This window comes from Balaenoptera physalus, assembly GCF_965194825.1.
Source record: "Balaenoptera physalus genome assembly, chromosome: 4".
NCBI classification, from domain to species: domain Eukaryota; kingdom Metazoa; phylum Chordata; class Mammalia; order Artiodactyla; family Balaenopteridae; genus Balaenoptera; species Balaenoptera physalus.
The window spans coordinates 107618083-107641571 of record NC_138891.1 but is presented as its reverse complement, the minus strand read 5'-3'; the positions used below and the strand labels follow the sequence as shown (position 1 = coordinate 107641571).

The window sequence follows — 23489 nt, the reverse complement described above, 5'->3', positions numbered from 1 at the left end:
GAAATATGTTTTTTATCTTTATTTAAGCACCCTAAAGTGTGACATAAATTATTACTCACTGGAAACCAACTTAGACATATTTGAAAATGTTTCTGGCAAGAAGTATGTGATCACCTTTATAAAGATCACAACACAAGAAAGGAAAACTATTAATGCAAGTGTATACAATTTGTGTACAATTTTGTGTATACAAACTGCTATTAGGTTCTTAAATGAATAATGTCAGATAAATTCAATAGTACTAATGTTATTAAGTTAATTTGGTTTAAAACTAGTTAATATACAACTTATTAACTATGCCAGTAACTTTTGTTAGAAATCAGTATAATATGTGTGTAAAATTCTCCAAGTAATCGTCTTAGGAATTTTTATTTTACCCAGCATGAATCCCAAATATGCATTTGTATGATTGATGAACTATTTAGAACCAATGGTATATTGGGAAGATAATTTTTATCCAGTGTTAAGCACTGTTTAATTGATTCTTACTCATTGGTCAGTGCTTCTTATTTGCAGCTAAGATTAAATTCTCTAGAGTTCAGCGTTTTTAACTGTTAAATCACCTCACCAGTGGGTGGCAGGCACCTAATAGCTGATGAGGTGTGGCCTCAGAGTAACCTACTTTTAACTCATTAGCTCATTTTAATCTCTATGGTGTGTGAAGAATTACCTTTCATTCTTTTATTCCACATACTCATTTGTTCTCTTCAGTTATTCCTAGGGTAATGTTGAAAATCTATTTCTTTCAATGAAATGTTTGAGGTTTTATTTTTTTAAAAGATATTTAGATAATCATGACATTCTGTGTGCTCAAATGAAAGCACTTTTTTTTTAAAGATTGAATTCACTGCAACCGACAATATTACGATTCTTCTTCTTAGGTTCACTATAAATATATGCAACTTACTCTGTAGAAAGTATGGATTATTTCTGAGTCTCTACTACCTTTTGTGTTCATTTGGAAACCATAAGGTAACACAACAGTAGCTTCAGAGATCACTCATTCAGTATTTCAAATAATTGTTCAATGAACGATCACTTTTAAAAAAAAAATTTTGCAGCATGATGTTTCTAGGTCTTTTATGCTCAACAGTGTCTAAACAAGACACTTTTTTTCTTGTTTTGGGGGCTTTTCTCCCATGGGGGATGTATCAAAGAGGACTTCCTAATTCAGTTCTTTTTCACTCTGCTCTTATCATATACAGACAGAGTTTGGCTCTCGGTTTCAATTCAATAGTCATTCACTGAAAACTTGCTGTGCAGATAGTTGGGATGCAGGGAGCTGAGATGAGCAAGACAAGGATCCTGCTCACAGGGAACCCATTGAGTTATATTTCACCCCTCTTTGGACTTTAAAAGGTTTCCTTTTTTTCTTTCATACTTAAAATGCTGTGATAAAGAGAACTGCAGATGACATCATAAGTATTTACAAACTTGAAAAGATAAATGCTGTGGATGTAAGGTTTGTTTAAAATGTTCAGTCCAAAGGGATTTCTCTGGTGATAGGGGAAGTGGGGAGGTGCTGCTAGGAGAACAGGCCCTGAAGATATCTGTACCAGAGCTGCCATTTCTATTTTTCATGCCTTTATTGATCCCCTTTCTCTTGAGCCTATAAATATGATTCAGTCTCTTCCTTCCAGAAAAATAGCCTCCCTTCCTTCTGACCCTGGACTGTCTCCTACTCTTCTCATCCAAGAGTGCAATCTGGTTCCTTCTTAGCAACCCTCTCATGTTATAGCCAAACTCACCGACACCGTCCAAATACAGTGGACACTTTCCAATCTTGAAATCACTTAACTTCTCTATAATAAAAAATGTTTATAGCTACTAAAATAAAATAAAATAAAATAAAATGTTCAGTCCAATAAAAATTTCCTTAGGCAGCACTTTGCTTTTGGCAAATGAATTATCAAGGAAATTTATACAATAAATAATCCCTTTGCTAATTGTGTCACTTTCTTCCCTTTTGGGAATATGTTTTCAGGTTTTGAATATCTGTTTATGTATTTCATTTCTCTAAACCATATACCTTATACTTTCACTCAATTGTTATTATCTCCACCTAACACTCAGCAGACTGGGGTACACGATAAGTGACTTACCTATTCATATGGCTAACCAATGACAGCGCTTACATTAAAATACATGTATTCTACTTTTCAGAGCCTAATTTTTAGTCAAACCTGGTAGTAATTATAAAACAACTCAAAAAATTATATGATTTGGTAAGCTGAATCGAGACATTTTAGACTTTAAATATTTAGGTTCTCATCAGGATTCCAAACCTAAAATATTTTAATATATCATTGCACACTTGTTTAAATCACTTTACATATAACATGATATCATAGTTCTCATAATGCAAAGATGGAAATGATTCAGGAATTATTATCCACAGGAAACCTGACCTCATATAAGTGCCTAAAGCAGATCTTCTGATACCAAAGTCAGTGCTTTTAGCATTACTCCACACAAATGGTTTAAATATGAACACTTTCTATTTGTATGCATTGAGTAATTCATTTTGACTTTGGTGATATTATGTATTATATAGTTTATATATATATAATATATTATATAGTTTCCATAAAATAGTCTGACTAAAAGAGAGTTAAATTCCTTTTGCCAAGATTCACTGAAAATTGTAAGCTCTGTCTCTCTGTCAGTGTGACCTGTGTTAGAAGAAATGAAATTGAACACAGGGGGTGAGTAACATGTTTTACCCACACAGTATCATTGCAGGAACCTGAGGTTTTCCCTTTTGGAGACTTCCTTTTTATAAAAAACCAAGAAATATGTGATAAATATTTTTTAAAATAAAATCATACCTTTGAAAAGTGGTTGGTATAGCATGAGGTCCTATTGGGGAAATGACAAATCTGTGCCTCCCTGTTTTCCTCTAGCAACTGAACAAGGCATATATAATAGGGAGTGTAGGAGATAGAGTACAAAATAGACATTTTTATAAAAAGTCTGCTGTAACCTAGTGGAGCTGCAAACACAATTGTAATCAGTCTTCCTTAATTTTTATAGTCAATAAAAATCAGTTTTGAAAATGCTTGCAAGTGTATGTCTCCTTATGAAATGAGAGGTAACAAAGAATGGTAATAGATGGACTATAATCATTCAGGTGTGTGTTATTGAGTAAGTGGGAGGATGATTTTTAAAGTATATTTAAAATCATGAAAATTTAGAATTTTACCAAATATATTTTTTAATTCCCTGCTCCTCTCACACAGCACAGAGGAAAGGTATAGGCAATTTAAGAATATATGGCACTTGGGATCCCCCTCTTACTCTGTGGCAAATGTATATAATGAGTTTCAAGCTTTGATATCAAAACCATTTCCCCATTCCATCTAATGTGCATGAAATATTTTAAGCTGAGTTATTATTGTAGATTCATACCCAGTTGTGAGAAATAATACAAAGAAATCCATGTACCCTCTACCCAAATAACATCTTGGAAGGATATCACAGCTAGAAAATAGACATTGACATAGTCCACCAATCTTATTTGAGTTTCACCGGTTTTACATGTACTCGTTTGTGTGTGTGTGTGTGTGTGTGTGTGTGTATGTGTGTGTGTTTAGTTTTATCCAGTTTCATTACATATGTAGGTTAATGTATCCATCACCACAGTCAAGATGCAAAGTGGTTCTATCACCACAAGGATCCTTTGTGCTGTAGTTTTATAACCACACTCATATCACTCCCACTCCCCTCCACCCCTTACTAACCTTAACCGTTGGTAAGAACTAATCTTTTCTCCATCTCTATAATTTTAGTTATTTCAAGACACTATATAAAAGGATTTCATCTTAATTTATCAATAGAGTTTTTGAATGTATCACTTTGTATATTTTCTTAGTAGTTGCTCCAGGTATTGAAATGCTATACATATATGACTTAGCACAGTCTACCAGTTTTACCACTTCTGGTAAAGTATGGAAACCTTATTTCCATTAGGTCCTTTTGCCCAGACACTTTTTATTTGTTTTGACTATTCCTTCTTTACATGTTGAACACTGCATCAGTTGATGGTATAATTTTTGTTTTAACCATCATATAGTCAGGAAAATGCAGCAGAGTAGTCTATATTGTATTTGCCCATATTTTTTGTTCTCTCACTTGTTCTTCCTTCTTGATGCTTCAAAATTTCTTCTTTTCTGTTTGAAGAACTTTAACTTTTCTTTAAGACGGATCTGCTAGAGAAACATGTTCATAGTTTTCCTCCTTCCAAAAATATATTTATTTCCCCTTGATTCCTGAACATTGGTTTCACTGGATAAGAGTTCACGATCAACAGTTCTTTTCTTTCAGCACTTGAAAAACGTGCCACTGCCTCTGACCTCCATAATTTCAAATGAGGTCATATATTGTCATTTGAAATGGTGTTTTCTTATAGGTAATATGTCTTTCTCTCTGGCTGCTCTTAAGCTTTTTTTCCTTTGTCTTTGGATTTCAGGAGTTTAATTTTGCTGTATCTTGATATGGACCTTTTGGGGTTTATCCTGTTTGAGTTTGCGCCTCTTCTTGATTTTGTACGTTTATTTCTTTTGCCTAATTTGTGAAGTTTTTGACCATTACTTCTTAAATTCCTTCCGCCCCACTCTCTTTCTCTTCTTTTGGGACTTATATGGTACCAATGTTGGATATTTTGTTATTGTCCCACAGGTCCACAAGATTCTGATTTTTTGTGTTTTTGATTGGTTTTCCAATCTGTTTTCTCTCTCTTGTTCAGATCCAGTGACTTGTATTGGTCTGTCCTTAAGTTCACTGATTCTATCCTCTGTTGTCTCATTGTACTATTTATCCAATCCAGTGAGTTTTTATTTTGGTTGTTGTATTTTTGACTTCTGTACTTTCCTTTGGTTCTTTTTTTAAATAACTTCTTTAGTTTGCTGAGATTTTCTATTTTGTATTTGTTTCAAGATAATTAGTAATTGCTTGTTAAAGTAATTTTATGATGGCTTCTTTAAATTCTCTGTCAGATAATTCTAACATCTGTTTCAACTCAGTATTAGCATCTGTGGATTATTTTTTCTCATTCAAGTTATGTTTTGCCTGGTATTTGGTGTGACCAGTAATTCTTTTTTTTATCACATGCTGGACATTTTGGTTATTGTGTTAGGAGACTCTGGATACTATTTACATCTTCTGTATAGGTTCAGCACACAGGTCCTGGCTTACATTTGTGGGCTATGGTTCCACCAACAATTTAATTTTCAGAGCCTTTTCGGTGCTATTTGGTCACTTTGAGTTGTCTGTTTCCACCGGGAGTTGTACTGATCCCTACTGGTGCCACCTAAGGAAGCAAGGCTTCCTGATGGCTCTAGGTGGGATAAATGGTTCTTTAGCTCGTCAAAGATCACTTCAAGGGCTGGGTAATTGTTATAGAAGGATTGACCCACTGCCTGTGCTGCCCAATTGACCATTGTCTCTCAGTAGGGAAGGGGAGTCTCCAGCCCAATGGAGAAAGAGATTGCTTTCCATGACAGTGATGCTCCCGACTGATTCCCCTTGGGGGTGGTCCAGTCTCTCCCGAAGTTCTTGGTGGGAATCCCATTTGCTCTGCGATAAAAATGAGTCTACCTAGGCCACCTTCTGTTGCTAGGTTATGGTTGGAAGAAGCCGGGACTCAAATGCCTTTTACAATTGGTTAGAGAGACACTGTGTTATTCCTTAGGTTCTGGTATCCCTAACCAGTCCCCTTTCCTCTTTCTGCCTTTCAGAGTACTCCTTTAGTCACCTCTTGCTTCATTCCTGGTTTTATAGCTGTCCTTAGTGGAGCATATAGTGATATTTAAGTTTTTTAATGCTTTTCCCAAAATGATTTAAAAGAAGCATAAATAACCAAGATGCTAAGAGATCTGTGAAAACAAGTGTTCTGTGATAGAAAAGGTGGTTTGAAACAAAGAATATATTAAAAGTATTTAACAGACAGTACAGCAGAGGCACCAACCAGTCAGAGCAAATTTAACATCAGGTACACTACAGGTGCTTTTCAGCTCAAAGTTAGCTCTGATTTTAAAAAAGTTTAACAGGTGTCTCTACTGCAGAGAACTTTCAATATGCTAAGGTTCATTGTTGGTTTCCTAGAAGGAACTGAGCAGTCATAGTTTTCCCAAATTTATCTGGGCATAGAAGTGAACCTTTTTGTTTATAGCTTTTCTTGGTACTGACAACTCATGAAAGACTTTGTGAAGGAAAGCCATTTTTATCACCATCAATATCTACCTCATCCAAGGTATTGTACTTACTAGATGCAATCATTTAATTAAAAAGTTATTTCTCAGAACATTAAGGAACATTTAATTCTACTTTGATTTTTAAATCTGATAAAATATTTCAATATATTTAAACCTTCCTTTAAAACGTTTCAGGAAACCAGATTTAGACATATGGCCAAAGAAAATGTTTATTGTGTTGTGCTAAAAATATGTAGTCTAACAGTAGTGACTTTTCCTAATGTTGTTATTCACATTATCAGTATTTTCTTTTTCCAGCTTTAAGGGACAATAGGATCGAGCTGGTTCGGGCTTCCTGGCATGAACTGAGTATCAGCGTCAGTGATGTCTCTCTCTCTGATGAAGGACAGTACACCTGTTCTTTATTTACAATGCCTGTCAAAACTTCCAAGGCCTATCTCACTGTTTTGGGTAAGTGCAAGGGACTAACACCATGTGATCACAAGCCAGAGAGATGTGTACAGCTACAGCAACATGATTCAATAACAGATCTACACTTTGAGGATCATCAAAAAGCATTAAAAAATCACTTAGTCATTTCCCCCATTTTATAAATAGATAAAGAGAGGTGTAAAGATTTGTATGACTTCCCAAGAACAAACAGCCATTTTGTTTCTTAGCCAGCAATAGACACCAGGTTTCTTGATTTTCAGCTGAATTCCTTTGTGTCAAATCATCTCTATATTGTATACATGGTAATCCTTTTATAAAGTGATAGAATAATGAACATAATGAATTCAGTGTGTCTATCAGATGCTCCTCCACCTCATCATCAGTCACCTAATGGGATCTTCCTTAATATCTATTGGCTTCCAAATATGACCATTTGTGTATTTTAGTGTATTTAAGTGACCCTAACATTTCTATTTGTCTTCTTGCCTTTTAGCTTTGTAGTTTTCTAGATTACTAAATGAAGTACATAATGTCGCTTGCGCATGCAGCTTGTAGCTTCTTTGTTTTTTTATTCTCTAAGTATCGGGCCATTTTTCTAAAGGTTATAGTGACACCAAAAAGCAATACATACGTAGAGTTTCTGAGGAAATAAGCTTGCAGCTCACAGCTCTCTGTGATTCCACAGACGTCAGTGGCCCAATCAGCTGAAATTGCTGGAGTTCATTGAAACACACCTGTGTACTGAACAAGTTAGAGGAATTTAAAGATTGATCTTTTTTTTTTTTGCCCCTAGCTTGCCTTCCTTTTTTGATAGATAAAGGCATAACACTGCATTTAAATGAACTAATGCATGCTGTTCTTTTGGGTGAGAATATTAAAGTTAATCCTGCTAGTGAATTGGTTTTGTGCAAAGGATATGAAATATGTTTCTTTGCAAGTCCCACTGGGACTATTGTATAAAAATCTTCACAAGTTGGCCATTAAGGACAAAATACACCCACTAAATGGAGTATCTCAGGATAGCAGCTGCCTAAGATTAATGTATTGTTCTGCAGAGAGCCAACTTGAGACCCCAAGAAATAGGAAAGTGGCTAATTTCAGTTTATTAAATGGTGATGTGACATGTTTTTTTTTAAAAAAAGCTATATGAAGGTGAACGAAAAAAAAAAAAAAAGCTAGCCAGCTAGTGGAGTATGTTGATCTGTCATTTATCTTTGTTGTTCTTGTTGTTGTTTTAGTTTGTATTTCTTTTATTGGTGCCTTCCAACATTTTTACATTTTATTCTTTTCAAACTGAATTAAATAGTACAATAAAGAAACTTTCAGTCTGCCTTTATTATTGAATACTTTTAGAAGAAATTTTAATAAACCTCTGTCATGACAGCAGAATATTATTGCCTCCAAAATGTGTAATGTTCTATTATTTAAATCATCAATGTCTATCTCTGAATATTAGTTATCTGCTTATTCATTGGATGATTTGGACTAGAAAAGGTAATAAGTAGCTAGCATTAACTAGCATTAAAAGTAATACATATCATGCTCCACAAAACTGCAATTACATTTCTAACACAAATGACATCAAGAGACATTCTCTACTTTAGAAGAATCAGAAAAATAAGTATAGTTGCAATTATTAATGAATCCCTTATTCCAAAATGCATCTTCTAGAAAAAGGTACACAGAGGATAACAATATTTTTTAAGCTTTAAGAATTCTGAAATCAGGAATGAAATGTGCTATTTTGGTTAAATCACAGTTTGCTAAAGAATGAAGAAATATGCTTTGTGGATTTTTTTTTGCCCAATGCAAACAATCTACCTTCTTAAATCCCCACACTGGTAATAAATCTTAAGATACGGTTGTTTTTAAGATTACAAAGAGTATTTCTGCAGGTAAAATTTAATTTAAAAAAACTACTTTAACTAAACGCATTTTAAATGCTTTCTGGATAATATACACACACATATGCATATTTACACAGACACACATATGTGTTTTTATGTATGTGTATATATATCTCGCTATATATTTTTTATATATTTTGTCATTTATTTTATTATATAGCAGTTTATTATTATTATGTTTTGGTTTATTATTCTTGATTGAAGTTATTGTCAGTTAAACACCCAGTTTAGCTTTGTTTGTGAAAGTCATAGTCGTAAGAACAAATCAACCCTGGAGATTAATGTTTACTTCATTCATTTGCTTAAATTTCAGGTGTTCCTGAGAAGCCTCAAATCAGCGGATTTTCATCCCCAGTTATGGAGGGAGACTTGATGCAGCTGACTTGTAAAACATCTGGTAGTAAACCTGCAGCTGATATAAGATGGTTCAAAAATGACAAAGAGATTAAAGGTAAGGAAAGGGGAAAGGTCTCCAAATCAAAATTAATGTGCTGAAATTAGTGTGAAGTGTTAGATTCAGGGCATTTTACATTTTCCTTTTCAAACCACAGTCACTTTCTGATTAAGTGTAATTTGAACCAGATTTACCTTAAATTAGGTAATTTTACAAGGTATATTAGTATCATCTCTGTGTGCCCCATTTTTCTCTTATGTAAAACAGTTTTAAAATGATATATATCTAGAGACTTTCCTGGTGATCCAGTGGTAAAGAATCCACCTTATAATGCAGGGGACGTGGGTTTGATCCCTGGTCAGGGAACTAAGATCCCGCATGCTGCGGGGCAAATAAGCCCATGCACCACACCTACTGAGCTCGAGCGCCTCAACTAGAGAGCCTGCGTGCCCCAAACTGCAGAGCCCACATGCCCTGGAGCGTGTGCACCACAACTAGAGAAGAGAAAACCCGCACACCACAACTAGAGAGAAGCCCGCGTGCCGCAACGAATGTTTAGCATGCCTCAAGGAAGAGTCTGTGCGTGGCAACTAAGACCTTACGCCGCCAAAAATAGATTAAATTAATAAATAGATAAATAATAAATCTTTTAAAAAATGATATATATCTAGTGGGAAACTTGGAGAAATAAATAAGTTAATATATAAAGAACACACAGATTTGTACTTGGCAATAGCAAGGGCTAAGTGTTCATGTTAGATATGATTATTTTAGAGCTCATCTGTAGTATTTAGATTATAGACAGAGAATCTCCATGAATTATTTCTTCAACTTGTTAGTTCTGAAAATACAAAGTTTTGAGAATAAAACTAGCTAAATATCAATTAATCTGTTTTTCAGTAGTTCTCACACAGGGTAAAATAATGTGCTTGTCTCAGTAAAAATGCACAGAAATGTAAATATTCAGCATAATTCTGCTCTTACTTGATACACTTAAACACACACGTGCACACACACACTTTTTTAGGGTGGATTAAGAAGTTTATAGAGGAGATGGCTAGTAAGTCTGGTAGTGGGTTTTGTACCCCACATACAGAAATCTTGGACCTGACATCACATGTACATTAAAACCCGAATATAAGAATCATCTATTATGCTTGTTAAAAATTTTTCCTATTTATATAGTAATATGTATTATTCTCAAGGTAACCTTCTAGGAGATAGGTTGATGCAAACCATTCTGGCTATTTTAACTTGTAATTCAAGTATCTTACTTAGGCATGGAGGCCCAACAGGTAGAATTGCCTATATTACTAAGAAATTATGGGTTTACAATCCATACAATTATTCTACCTCTTTTCTATTTTAATTACTTTCTCTCTTTATATTTTTTTCCCAAAACAAGGAACTATCTGTAATTTATCCATAATTACTACCTTTACTTTAGAACTTCTAATAAATACATTTTTTTGGACTAACTTTGGAGAAGTACAAGCACCCATTTCACAAGTTAGATACTCACTTTGCTGAGTTAAACTTGCTCTTATATTCTGCCAGGGCTCAGTACCATCCATTCTAATTCTGCCTTTAGGATATATTTGTTTAGGTTAGTGTGTTAAATGTCTAGTCTTGGTTGGAGCTTTTCTAAATGGACCCTCTACACTGCATCCAGAGTTATCTTCCTATGACAAGGGTCTAATCCAGCCACTTTTTCTGCTTAAGCACTTCTGATTGAAAGTCCTAACCTGGAGGATAAGTTTAAAATCCGATTTCCTTGGCCTATAAGAAAGCTCCTGGCAGTGAATTCTTACAAATCAGATGGTTTTCTATGTGAAAGGCTTGGTTTATGTTAGAATGTTCTTCTTAAATACGCTCCTTCGGTTAAATTGTTTTATTACCTACATGCATCTCTTTCTGAATTCTGACATAATTAGTTAGTGAGTGAGTTAGTTTCTCTTAATTTCTTGCCATTTTATTTGTGTTTTGGATAAACATATCCTCAGGGAGGTCAGAGACTAACATACTAGTCATTAATATTGGTTGATTGTTTTTAACATTGTAGCCTTATGAGAAACGCATAATGTTTTCATTACAAATATTTTTATAAAATATCTTAATTTTTGACAAATTTGGCTTCTGCTCTGAATGCCAGATTTATTCATAAACTAGGTAGAGAGGGGACTTTTGTTTATATGTAAAAACATGAAATTTTGATCTTATAAACACCATACTTTAAAATCATCTGAATCAAGACTAGAATGAAAATCAAGAGAAAACCATATACAGAATCAGCATTTGGTTCTGTGTTCTATTCAGAAGTAGTGAAGCTTTGTTTTTTCTGTGCTCTTCAATGCATGGCCATTAATAGAGCATTTATTATTCCTACACTTGCATTCATCTATATAGCTCTTTATTTGTTTATAACTCTTATTTTGCATGTTTACATAGTTTGTCTTTACAATGATATGGTGAACTTCCTGAGTTCTCTAAAATGTTTTTATAGGTGTATAGGCAAATATGCTGTATTTAGTACTCTATACAGAATGTGCGTTCATTACTATTGCTGTGCTCTATACATGTGAAGTGAAAGTTTGCTCTAAAATCCCTCAGCAGATACACATCACTGAAAGGAGTGTTCTATCCTTATCTTGCACTCTTGTCTTTTCAGAAATCAAAGTTTGACTTCCTATTATCATGTAACAATTTTTACTATAATATCACTTGAAATTTTTTAAAAAGACACTCCCTAGTGTAAGGAATTGGAAAAGATAGGCTAATCAAATCCAGTTAAATTCAATTCGATAAGAAATTGTTAAAATGTGTCCCAATTAAACAGCATTCTATGGTGCATGAGTGAATATCCAAATGAAGAAAACAAGAACCTTGACCTGGAGAAGTTTAAAATGCCTTTGGGGTGATAAAACCAGCTATGAGGAGTACTTTCCTATAAAGAGGAATGTATAACATTATGTAAATCCCTAAGTAGTTATTACAGTCAAGGGAAAGTATTATTTTCCATATGTTTTGACTAAACACTGGCCAGTTCAGCATATTGACACTGTGTTGTTTCAGACTCTGTATGATAGAGGTAGGGGCTTTCAAAGTGACTTCTGATTTCAGGAGGAGTCATTGTTCTGTACATTTTTTTCTCCATTATTATCTAACATATGAATTTAATCACCAAGTTTCTGGGAGAAAGTTGTTTCATAGTCCTAGCTGATCACATTTTCTTGGCCATGGTATTTCCATGTTAGATTACACAGCGTGGTTCTCAAACTTTAGCAGGCATCATCATCACCTCCAGGGTCTGTTAAAACTCAGATTATAGGGACCTGACCCCAGATTTTCTGATTGAGTAGATCTGGGTTGGAAACCGAGAACGTATATATTTAGCAGTGTGTTGAACTGGTGAGTGGTGAGGGTCCTCCTGCCTGGGGACCACACTGGTGTATAGAGAACTTAATGTTGACAAGTATCAGTAACATATTGAAGCCTTGCCTCTGCCTCTGAACTTTAGTTTTCTCATCTAATAAATGAGGATTATAAAGCTTGCCTCAAAGTGCTATTGCAAGGATTTCATACAAGCCAATATGTATAAAGTGTTTTCACAGTACAAGGAATCACTGAATATATTTTAGATATTATTATTATTGTTATCATTATTATTACTGTCTTGAGCAAACCATGATTGGTGAGTTGTAACAATCCCTGAATTAGTCCTAGAAATATAACCAAAACAGAATTATTTCTTTAAGGTATTCACTTTTGGGGGATGGACATATAAACATAAGATCTAACAAGTATAGTAACAGACATATGAACTGGCTACAGCTTTTGTACAAAACAAGAAACAGAGATGTGCCCTACTTTGTGGCAGAGGTAAAGACGAGAGTTCATTGACGAATGAGAGTACTCAGTAAGTATATGTTAAATGAATAAGTGGATCTTAAACGATGAACGGAATTCACTATATGGGTTGTGGGTAAAAGTAGGTGGTAGATCATCCTAAAGAAAGAAACCATGTGTTTATGCAGAGTAAAAGCATGTGATTGTTTGAAGGAACTGAAACTTTCTGTTTGATACAGACATGAGAGATAAACGGGAAGGTAGGGGCCAGTTAAGTCATGGAAGATCTTTTACTCCAGATTAAGGAGTTTGGAATTTATTCTGTAGGCAGTGGTGAAACACTTTCTTCTATACGCTTTAAACGGTGGAATGAATAATCATAATTTTCATCTAACTCTCCTTTTTCCTCCCGATGAGTCTGATTCAGAAATCCCTTTGGTGCCTCTGGGCAGCTCTGTATGCAAAACTGCAGGGGGTTTCACTGTAGCTTTTAATCTTCTGTGTAGCTAGGAAGTTGGAAATTTTGCCATTTAGTGTAAGGAAAAAATGTGTATTGCCTTCCTAAACCTATCAGTGTCCTGAGAACTTGTATAAACTTTCCATTCCATGTATAAGTTTAGTAACTTGTAGTTTGAGCAATTATCATCATAAAATCTTAAGATTTTCTTTTCCAGCCAACTAGCTTTTACATGAATGTGTTAGGCAGAATTCTATGAGAACCCTCAATGACCCACATTTTTGTATAATCTTTTCCCCTGGAGTGTAGGAAGGACTTGAGAATATATGTGATATCACTGCCCTGATCGTGTTGATCATGTTACCTTACATGGCAAAAGGGATTTTACAGATATAATTATGGATCCCTTTTGAGTTCATCAAAGGGAGATTACTAAGGGAAACCTGACATAACGAGGTGAAGTTTTTATAAAAGAGTAAAGAGTCAGACATCCTCCTCCTAGCCTGGAAGAAAGCAAATAGCCATGTGTGTACTGTCTATAGGGGCCATGTGACAAAGAGCTGTGGGTGACCTCTAGGAGCTGAAAGCTGTTCCTGAGTGACAGCTAGTGAGAAAATGGGGACCTCGGACATACAGCGTCAAGGAAGTAAATTTGCCAACAATCAGTGAGTTTGTAGAGGACTCTAAAACCTAGATGGGAATCACAGCCTCAGCCAACACCATGATTTCAGCCTGGTGACACTGAGAAGAGGACCAGGATAAGCCCTATCTGGACTCTTAATCCACTGAAATTGTGAGATAATAAATGCATATTGCTTTAGGACGCTAAGCTTTTAATCATTTATTATGCACCAGTAACAGGAAACTGAGATCCAGAAAGACGGAATGATTTCTCATAGTCACACATCTGACAAAGAATGAGCTTGAATATTCCAATTCTAAGACCCAGCACTTGAATTGGGGAAGAAAGCTGAAGGCTGGAAGAATATTTAAGGGACCTTTCAAACATGAATTAGTAAGGCCCTGAATTAATGGATGAAATGGCATTTTTTTTAATGGAAGGATTTAAAAGAGAAGACAAATTTCAGGTGAACTTGGTGAATGAGTCTGGGAGATGGAGCAAAAACAAGGGTCAAAGACAACACAATTTGGGTGCCAACACAACTTGGTTAGTGAACATGTGGAAATAAGAAAGGCATTAGGAGAAATTAGTTCAGAAATAAATGATAATATGTTTATTCTTTGAGGTTGAAGTAACTATATATTGGTAGAATCTAAAAGTTAAACTTGGCAGGCTTTTGGAGTTAGGTGACTTATGATTAAGAAAGGGATTCTGATAACACAAAGGTCTATCATCTCTTACGAAGGACGTTTTTAGTTTTAGCCTCTATAAATAGTTATCACCCTTTATTTGTGCAGCACACTCCCAACAGAAAGCCCCTCAGTACTTCCTTCTGACCCTGAGAATCATGCTATGTAGTAACCTGCATATTCATCAAAGCCTGACTTTGTGGGGAGTCACTGAAGCTTGTCAGTGCCTAATAGTATTGCCTGTATTCTACAAGTGTTATTTACTTAGTATTCATTGTTTGTTTCAGATGTTGGACCATCAAGCTTAAGCTGACTTTAGCTGTGTTGCCCTGTGTAAACAGGACTCTTCACATACACTTTAGTGTTAATCAAAAATAATGCAGCAGCTCATTTTCAAGTTGGCTAAATATAGTATAATTGTACTATAAGCTACTTAGTAAATAATTTTTCAGCATTTGGAAACTTGAGAGTGAATTTCTGAATGTTGTGTTTCTTAATAGGTAGCCTTTAGACTGCTCAGATTAGAATCACCTGAGGTACTAGTTAGAAAAATGAAGATTCCTGGTCTCAATGTAGACCTTTAAAATCAGAATTTCTGGCTGTCAAGCCTAGAAGTCCTAATATTTATTAAGTACCTCTGTTGACGCTTAGGCTCACTATAGTTTGAGAATGCATAGAATTAGAGACCAGTAAGCCAAGTATTGATAGACATTCAAAGAAAGAAAGAGAGGAGGTCCTAATCTAATAAGTTTAGAAAATGACTCGATATTCTATGTCCTTTATGAATCTATTATTAGAGGGAGATTCTCTAAAACTAAATCAAAATGCACTTTAGTGCTTTAACATTTCTGAGAATTAATGCAAATTTCTGTTAGACAACATCTTAGCAGTATTATTTGGCCATATGATTTTTAAAATTTGTTTTGTGTTTCTTGCATTGAACTTTGTGGAATCTACTTTGAGAAACAGTAATTATATATTTAATTTAAATAGTCTCCTTGGTGTTGTAAAACTAGTTTTGGCCTAATACTTCATTTAATGTCAGTTGCACAAAGCCTTAATTTAAATAAGTGAAATACTAACATGTAATACAGAGATTGTGAATTCTCTCGAGCTAAACACAAAAGAAAATAAAAAGGAGATATTTGTGTGCCCTGAGCTTAAAGCTCCTGTATCACGTGTGATAAGGATTAATTAAAAGTGTTAGTGTTTAAACTTACAGAGTATACCATATATCAATGATTTTTTGAGTTCTTTTGTTTAAACTTCCCGCTTTGAAAGTGTCCTTACCATTTAAATCTGAATCATGCTGGACCCTGTATTAAATGAGAAAAAGAAATAGCATTAGTAATACCTGTAAGTGAGGTGTGTGTGTGTGTGTACATACAACTTGGGGTTTTCTAAATGCTGTTGACTGTATTACCTCAAGATTCTCTCAAGATACAATGAGATACATAAAACATCTTTCTGGAAAGAGATAAAACAGTTGTTTCATCTGAGTGTGAATGGCTGATGAAAGCAAATGATCACCAAAAATCTTTGAGAAACTTTTAAAAATTTTCTTATTTTTTAAAAGCAACTTTATTGAGATATAATGGACAAAAAACAATCTACACATATTTTATGTGTGCAGTTTGGTATTATTTCACAAGTGTATATGGTGATGAGACCATCACTACAATCAAGATAATGAACAAATTCATCATCTACAAAAGTTTGTTCATACACCTTCATGATTCCTTCCTCCTGGCCTTCTTTGCCCACCCCCCATCTCACTTCCAGGAAACCACTATTCTACTTTATGTCATTATAGATTACATTTTCTAGAATTTTATATAAATCAAATCATATAGTATATACTCTTCTTTGATTTAGTTCCCTCAGGATGAATATTCTGAGATTCATCCATGTTGCATATATAAAGGTTGTTGCTGTCTATTGCTGATTTATATTCTATTGTATGCATCTGTACTATAATTTGTTTATCCATTTATCTGGGGATAGACATTTGGGTTGTTTACAGTTTGGGGCCATTGCAGTAAAGCTGCTATGAACATTTGGGTGTAAGTCTTTGTATGTATCTATGCTCTTATTTCTCTTGTGTAAATGCCTAGGAGCAGAATGGCTGGGTCATATAGAAGACACATGTTTAGTTTTTAAAGGCATTTCCAAACGATTTTTCAAAGTGGTTGTACTCCTTCATGAAATCCAACTTTTAAATTTTAGTATTATTATTTTTTACTTTTTTGAATCATGCTTTGGTATTATATGTAAGATGTTTCTGCCTAATCCAAGATCACAAAGAATTACTTCCAAAAATTTCATATTTTTAGGTTTTGCATGTATTTTGAGTGATTTTATATTTTCAATGCCCTTGTCTTTTCTTTCTCTCAGCTGTATTATTTCTAGGTCAGTTTTGATAGATTGATTGATCTCATTATAGATAGCATTTTCCTGCTTCTTTGAATGCAGAGTATTTTTTGATTGCATTCCAGACATTATAAGTTTTACATTTCTGGTACTGAATGTTCTCCTATTCCTATAAGTATTCTTAAGCTTTGTTCTGGTTAAGTAGTTTAGAGTTTAATACTTTCAGAGCTTCTTTTAAATTTCTTAGGTGGGACCAGAGCAGCTTTTATTCTTAGAATTACTTAATTCTCATTACTCAGATAAAATCCTCTGAGTGCCCAGGGTACCAATTATGAGTTTTTTTCAGTCAGGTTAGTTAGAACAGGCATTATTCCCTGCCTGCGAAAGCATCATGTACTATTTCCTCTAATCCTTTTTGATAGTTCTTGTCCTACCCCCAAACACTTCCTTCACACAGATACACCGATCAATAATTACTTTGCCAAATACTGTGAGGGACACTGCAGATGTCTGGAGTCATCTCTTTGTGTAGCTCTTTCGTTTTTGATACTCTGCCCTATAAACTCTAGCTGCTGTGGCCTTCTTAGACACCCAGCTCCATCAGCATAACTTGGGGAGGCCACCAGGGTCTGCATGGGTTTCCCTCCACACACCACAGTCTAGAAAATCTCTCAAGGCATTAAGCAGGGACAAATTTTAGGGTTCATCTCATTCATTTTCCATCTCTCTGGGATAACTGTCCATTATTGTTAGGTTCAGTATCTTGAAAACTCTTGTTTTCAGATAAGAGGTAGATCCAACTTTGTTATTCTGCTAGGCTGGAAGCAAAAGTTATTTTGCCTTTGTTTTTGAAATGTAGAGAAATAATACTTTTATCTAAATGGTAGTATGTTTTAATTTTGTCTGACTGCTTATTTGTTTTAAGATGATATAATACATTTAAGGGGATGAACATGAATAAGTGTAAAATGTATCCATACTCACTTTGACAAAATATTTTAGATTATTAATTCTGCTAGTTTTAAAGCTAAAAATTATTTAGTTTAGCTATAGAAATTCAGTGCTGTTATACATTATTGTGGGAATGGAAAGAAAAGTTCCAGCATGTATATATAATGACATAAGTAAGTATAAATCTTTGACTGGATTTCACTTATTGTCAAGAATGAGCATTCTATCAACAAAATAATGTTTTTCTTTGTTGTTAATTCATGTTTTTAATCAACGTTTTTATTTATTTATTTATTATTATTTTTTTCACACACACACACACACACACACACACTGTATTTTATTTTTACAAGAGATAAATAAACTGACACCAAGCACTGTAAATGGGTGACCACAACAAAAGCAACAATGATTGCAATTACCAAACACGAAACACACTCATACTATGTCATAATATTGACATTCTGTCCAGTAATCCTCCACTGTAACAGCTCCTTTACTTTGCAGTGAAAATTGATTTGTATATTTTTTGCCTCTGGGTCCTTGTGGGATTTTTTTTTTTAATTCAAACAGAAAGTCACAAAAATTATAATCATCCTCATCAGTTCACTCAGTCCCATGTAATTAATTTTGTTTTCATCTTGATCTTTTGTTGGCACTTTTATGAATTCATCAGTTTTCCATTAGAGTTCTGAAAATGCTTATTCATTCAGTTCAGCAGTACAGTCAGTTACCAGAAACCTGTACTTGTCAGAGTCTTTTCCATGAATTTCTTGAAGATGAAAACCTTTTATAGGAACATTTTTGCAAAAGCATCAGAGTACACCCAGAACTGTCTGAAAATGACCACGGTTAAAGATTTGATGAAAGTTCATAATAATGCAATTGACAAGGAAATTTAGTTATTTCTGAGATATACATTTTAAAGTAATAACTAGACTTATGACTTATAACATTATACCAGAACATAGAAGATTTTTAGAAATTTCATGTAATATCTGAAACATTTATATTAACATATTTCCATACAAATAACCCAAAGAAAGTTTAGTATTAGTTGTTTTTGTTTGTTTGATTTTTTATACTGCAGGTTCTTATGTCATCAATTTTATACAAATCAGTGTATACATGTCGATCGCAATCGCCCAATTCAGCACACCACCAACCCCACCCCACCGCGGTTTTCCCCCCTTGGTGTCCATACATTTGTTCTCTACATCTGTGTCTCAACTTCTGCCCTGCAAACCGGTTCATCTGTACCATTTTTCTAGGTTCCACATACATGCGTTAATATATGATATTTGTTTTTCTCTTTCTGACTTACTTCACTCTGTATGACAGTCTCTAGATCCATCCACGTCTCAACAAATGACTCAATTTCATTCCTTTTTATGGTGGAGTAATATTCCATTGTATATATGTACCACATCTTCTTTATCCATTCATCTGTCGATGGGCATTTAGGTTGCTTCCATGACCTGGCTATTGTAAATAGTGCTGCAGTGAACATTGGGGTGCATGTGTCTTTTTGAATTATGGTTTTCTCTGGATATATGCCCAGTAGTGGGATTGCTGGATCATATGGTAATTCTATTTTTAGTTTTTAAAGGAACCTCCATACTGTTCTCCATAGTGGCTGTATCAATTTACATTCCCACCAACAGTGCAAGAGGGTTCCCTTTTCTCCACACCCTCTCCAGCATTTGTTGTTTGTAGATTTTCTGATGATGCCCATTCTAACTGGTGTGAGGTGATACCTCATTGTAGTTTTGATTTGCATTTCTCTAATTAGTGATGTTGAGCAGCTTTTCATGTGCTTCTTGGCCATTTGTATGTCTTCTTTGGAGAAATGTCTATTTAGGTCTTCTGCCCATTTTTGGATTGGGTTGTTTGTTTCTTTAATATTGATCTGCGTGAGCTGTTTATATATTTTGGAGATTAATCCTTTGTCCGTTGATTTGTTTGCAAATATTTTCTCCCATTCTGAGGGTTGTCTTTTCGTCTTGTTTATGGTTCCTTTTGCTGTGCAAAAGTTTGAAGTTTCATTAGGTCCCATTTGTTTATTTTTGTTTTTATTTCCATCACTCTAGGAGGTGGATCAAAAAAGATCTTGCTGTGATTTATGTCAAAGAGTGTTCTTCCTATGTTTTCCTCTAAGAGTTTTATAGTGTCTGGTCTTACATTTAGATCTCGAATCCATTTTGAGTTTATTTTTGTGTATGGTGTTAGGGAGTGTTCTAATTTCATTCTTTTACATGTAGCTGTCCAGTTTTCCCAGCACCACTTATTGAAGAGACTGTCTTTTCTCCATTGTATATCCTTGCCTCCTTTGTCATAGATTAGTTGACCATAGGTGCATGGGTTTATCTCTGGGCTTTCTATCTTGTTCCATTGATCTATGGATCTTCTGTTTTTGTGCCAGTACCTTATTGTCTTGATTACTGTAGCTTTGTAGTATAGTCTGAAGTCAGGGAGTCTGATTCCTCCAGCTCCGTTTTTTTCCCTCAAGACTGCTTTGGCTATTCAGGGTCTTTTGTGTCTCCATACAAATTATAAGATGATTTGTTCTAGTTCCATAAAAAATGCCATTGGTAATTTGATAGGGTTTGCATTGAATCTGTAGATTGCTTTGGGTAGTATAGTCATTTTCACAATATTGATTCTTCCAATCCAAGAACATGGTATATCTCTCCATCTGTTGGCATCATCTTTAATTTCTTTCATTAGGGTCTTATAGTTTTCTGCATACAGGTCTTTTGTCTCCCTAGGTAGGTTTATTCCTAGGTATTTTATTCTTTTTGTTGTAATGGTAAATGGGAGTGTTTCCATAATTTCTCTTTCAGATTTTTCATCATTAGTGTATAGGAATGCAAGAGATTTCTGTGCATTAACTTTGTATCCTGCTACTTTACCAAATTCATTGATTAGCTCTAGTAGTTTTCTGGTGGCATTTTTAGGATTCTCTATGTATAGTACCATGTCATCTGCAAACAGTGACAGTTTTCCTTCTTCTTTTCCAATTTGTATTCCTTTTATTTCTTTTTCTTCTCTGATTGCCGTGGCTAGGACTTCCAAAACTATGTTGAATAATAGTGGTGAGAGTGGGCAACCTTGTCTCGTTACTGATCTTAGAGGAAATGCTTTCAGTTTTTCACCATTGAGAATGATGTTTGCTGTGGGTTTGTCGTATATGGCCTTTATTATGTTGAGGTAGGTTCCCTCTATGCCCACTTTCTGGAGAGTTTTTTTCATAAATCAGTGTTGAATTTTGTCAAAAGCTTTTTCTGCATCTATTGAGATGATCATATGGTTTTTATTCTTCAGTTTGTTAATATGGTGTATCACATTGATTGATTTGCGTATCTTGAAGAATCCCTGCCTCCCTGGGATAAATCCCACTTGATCATGGTGTATGATCCTTTTAATGTGTTGTTGGATTCTGTTTGCTAGTATTTTGTTGAGGATTTTTGCATCTATATTCATCAGTGATATCGGTCTGTAATTTTCTTTTTTTTGTAGACATTTTCTTTGTCTGGTTTTGGTATCCGGGTGATGGTGGCCTCATAGAATGAGTTTGGGAGTGTTCCTTCCTCTGCAATTTTTTGGAAGAGTTTGAGAAGGATGGGTGTTAGCTCTTCTCTAACTGTTTGATAGAATTCACCTGTGAAGCCATCTGGTCCTGGACTTTTGTTTGTTGGAAGATTTTTTATCACAGTTTCAATTTCATTGCTTGTGTTTGGTCTGTTCATATTTTCTGTTTCTTCCTGGTTCAGTCTTGGAAGGTTATACCTTTCTAAGAATTTGTCCATTTCTTCCAGGTTGTCCATTTTATTGGCATATAGTTGCTTGTAGTAGTCTCTAAGGATGCTTTGTATTTCTGCGGTGTCTGTTGTAACTTCTCCTTTTCGTTTCTAATTTTGTTGATTTGAGTCCTGTCCCTCTTTTTCTTGATGAGTCTGGCTAATGGTTTATCAATTTTGTTTATATTCTCAAAGAACCAGCTTTTAGTTTTGTTGATCTTTGCTATTGTTTTGTTTGTTTCTGTTTCGTTTATTTCTGCTCAGATCTTTATGATTTCTTTCCTTCTACTAACTTTGGGTTTTGTTTGTTCTTCTTTCTCTAGTTCCTTTAGGTCTAAGGTTAGATTGTTTACTTGAGATTTTTCTTGTTTCTTGAGGTAGGCTTGTATAGCTATAAACTTCCGTCTTAGAACTGCTTTTGCTGTGTCCCATAGGTTTTGGATCATCGTGTTTTCATTGTCATTTGTCTCTAGGTATTTTTTGATTTCCTCTTTGATCTCTTCAGTGATCTCTCGGTTACTTAATAACGTATTGTTTAGCCTCCATGTGTTTGTGTTTTTTACGTTTTTTTCCCTGTAATTCATTTCTAATCTCATAGCGTTGTGGTCAGAAAAGATGCTTGATATGATTTCAGTTTTCTTAAATTTACTGAGGCTTGATTTGTGACCCAAGATGTGATCTGTCCTTGAGAATTTCCCCTGTGCACTTGAGAAGAAAGTGTAATTTGCTGTTTTTGGATGGAATATCCTATAAATATCAATTAAATCTATCTGGTCTATTGTGTCATTTAAAGCTTCTGCTTCTGTTTCCTTATTTATTTTCATTTTGGATGATCTGTCCATTGGTGCAAGTGAGGTGTTAAAGTCCCCCACTATTATTGTGTTACTCTTGATTTCCTCTTTTATAGCTGTTAGCAGTTGCCTTATGTATTGAAGTGCTCCTATGTTGGGTGCATATATATTTATAATTGTTATATCTTCTTCTTGGATTGGTCCCTTGATCATTATGTAGTGTCCTTCCTTGTCTCTTGTAACATTCTTTATTAAACAACGTTTTTAACTTAAGGGTTAAAGCAAGTGCAAATCTCACTCATCCAGAAATCATCAGCCAGAAAACAATCTTGAGATTATAATAACATAAATATTCAAATGTACTAGGTTTTTAGCTCACATCTGCTAATGGAGGGACTCAATCACTGTTCAAATTCTCCTCAGGTTCTTTCCAAAAGATACTTTATGGCTTCTTCATGTGCTAAGAAAGATGCCTCTCCCATTCATTAGCTTTAGATTCTTCATGGAAATGCAATTCTTTATGGTTTTTGTGGCATGTGAGGAGAGAAGGTCCTGTCCCCGTCATCTTTAGCAAATGATCTTCCTGGGACCCAGGAAGATATTTTATGAAATTTATGAATCTGATCTTTCTAAAAATGACTATTTAATTCTTTGATCAATAAAAGCCAAAAGAGATCAGAGATAAGAAGGGAGAAGAATAATAGAAGAAAAAATGAAAAAAATAGTTATTTATTTATGAATTTTATGAACATGTGAATGGTATTGAACCTTATGAACATCCCAGTGGATAGTTGGAATTTAAAAGTGATATGTTGCTCAGAAAACAAGATAACCTGTTGAAAAATAATCAACAAAACTATGAGAGAGAGAGAAGCAGTGTATTCAGAAAGCTAATTTTATATTACAGATGTTTTACTGATGCAAATGAATCATTTTCACAAGAGGTTGATGAGGGGCAGGTTTATTTTTTCTTACATGTGCTGAATGCTACAAGATTTTATAAAATAAATTGTTTGAT

At 34.6% G+C, this 23489-nt stretch overlaps 1 protein-coding gene across 5 annotated transcripts in view; it reads left to right on the top strand.

The window, feature by feature from the left end:
• Window positions 1-23489, top strand: part of CADM2 (cell adhesion molecule 2) — a 1048372-nt gene that overhangs the window by 875518 nt on the left and 149365 nt on the right. For all 5 annotated transcript variants that reach the window (XM_082460494.1, XM_082460492.1, XM_082460493.1 and 2 more), the window contains 2 exons: window positions 6510-6662; window positions 8865-9002. In XM_082460494.1, coding sequence (XP_082316620.1) covers window positions 6510-6662; window positions 8865-9002 — 291 coding nt within the window. The remainder of the gene's footprint in view (window positions 1-6509; window positions 6663-8864; window positions 9003-23489) is intronic.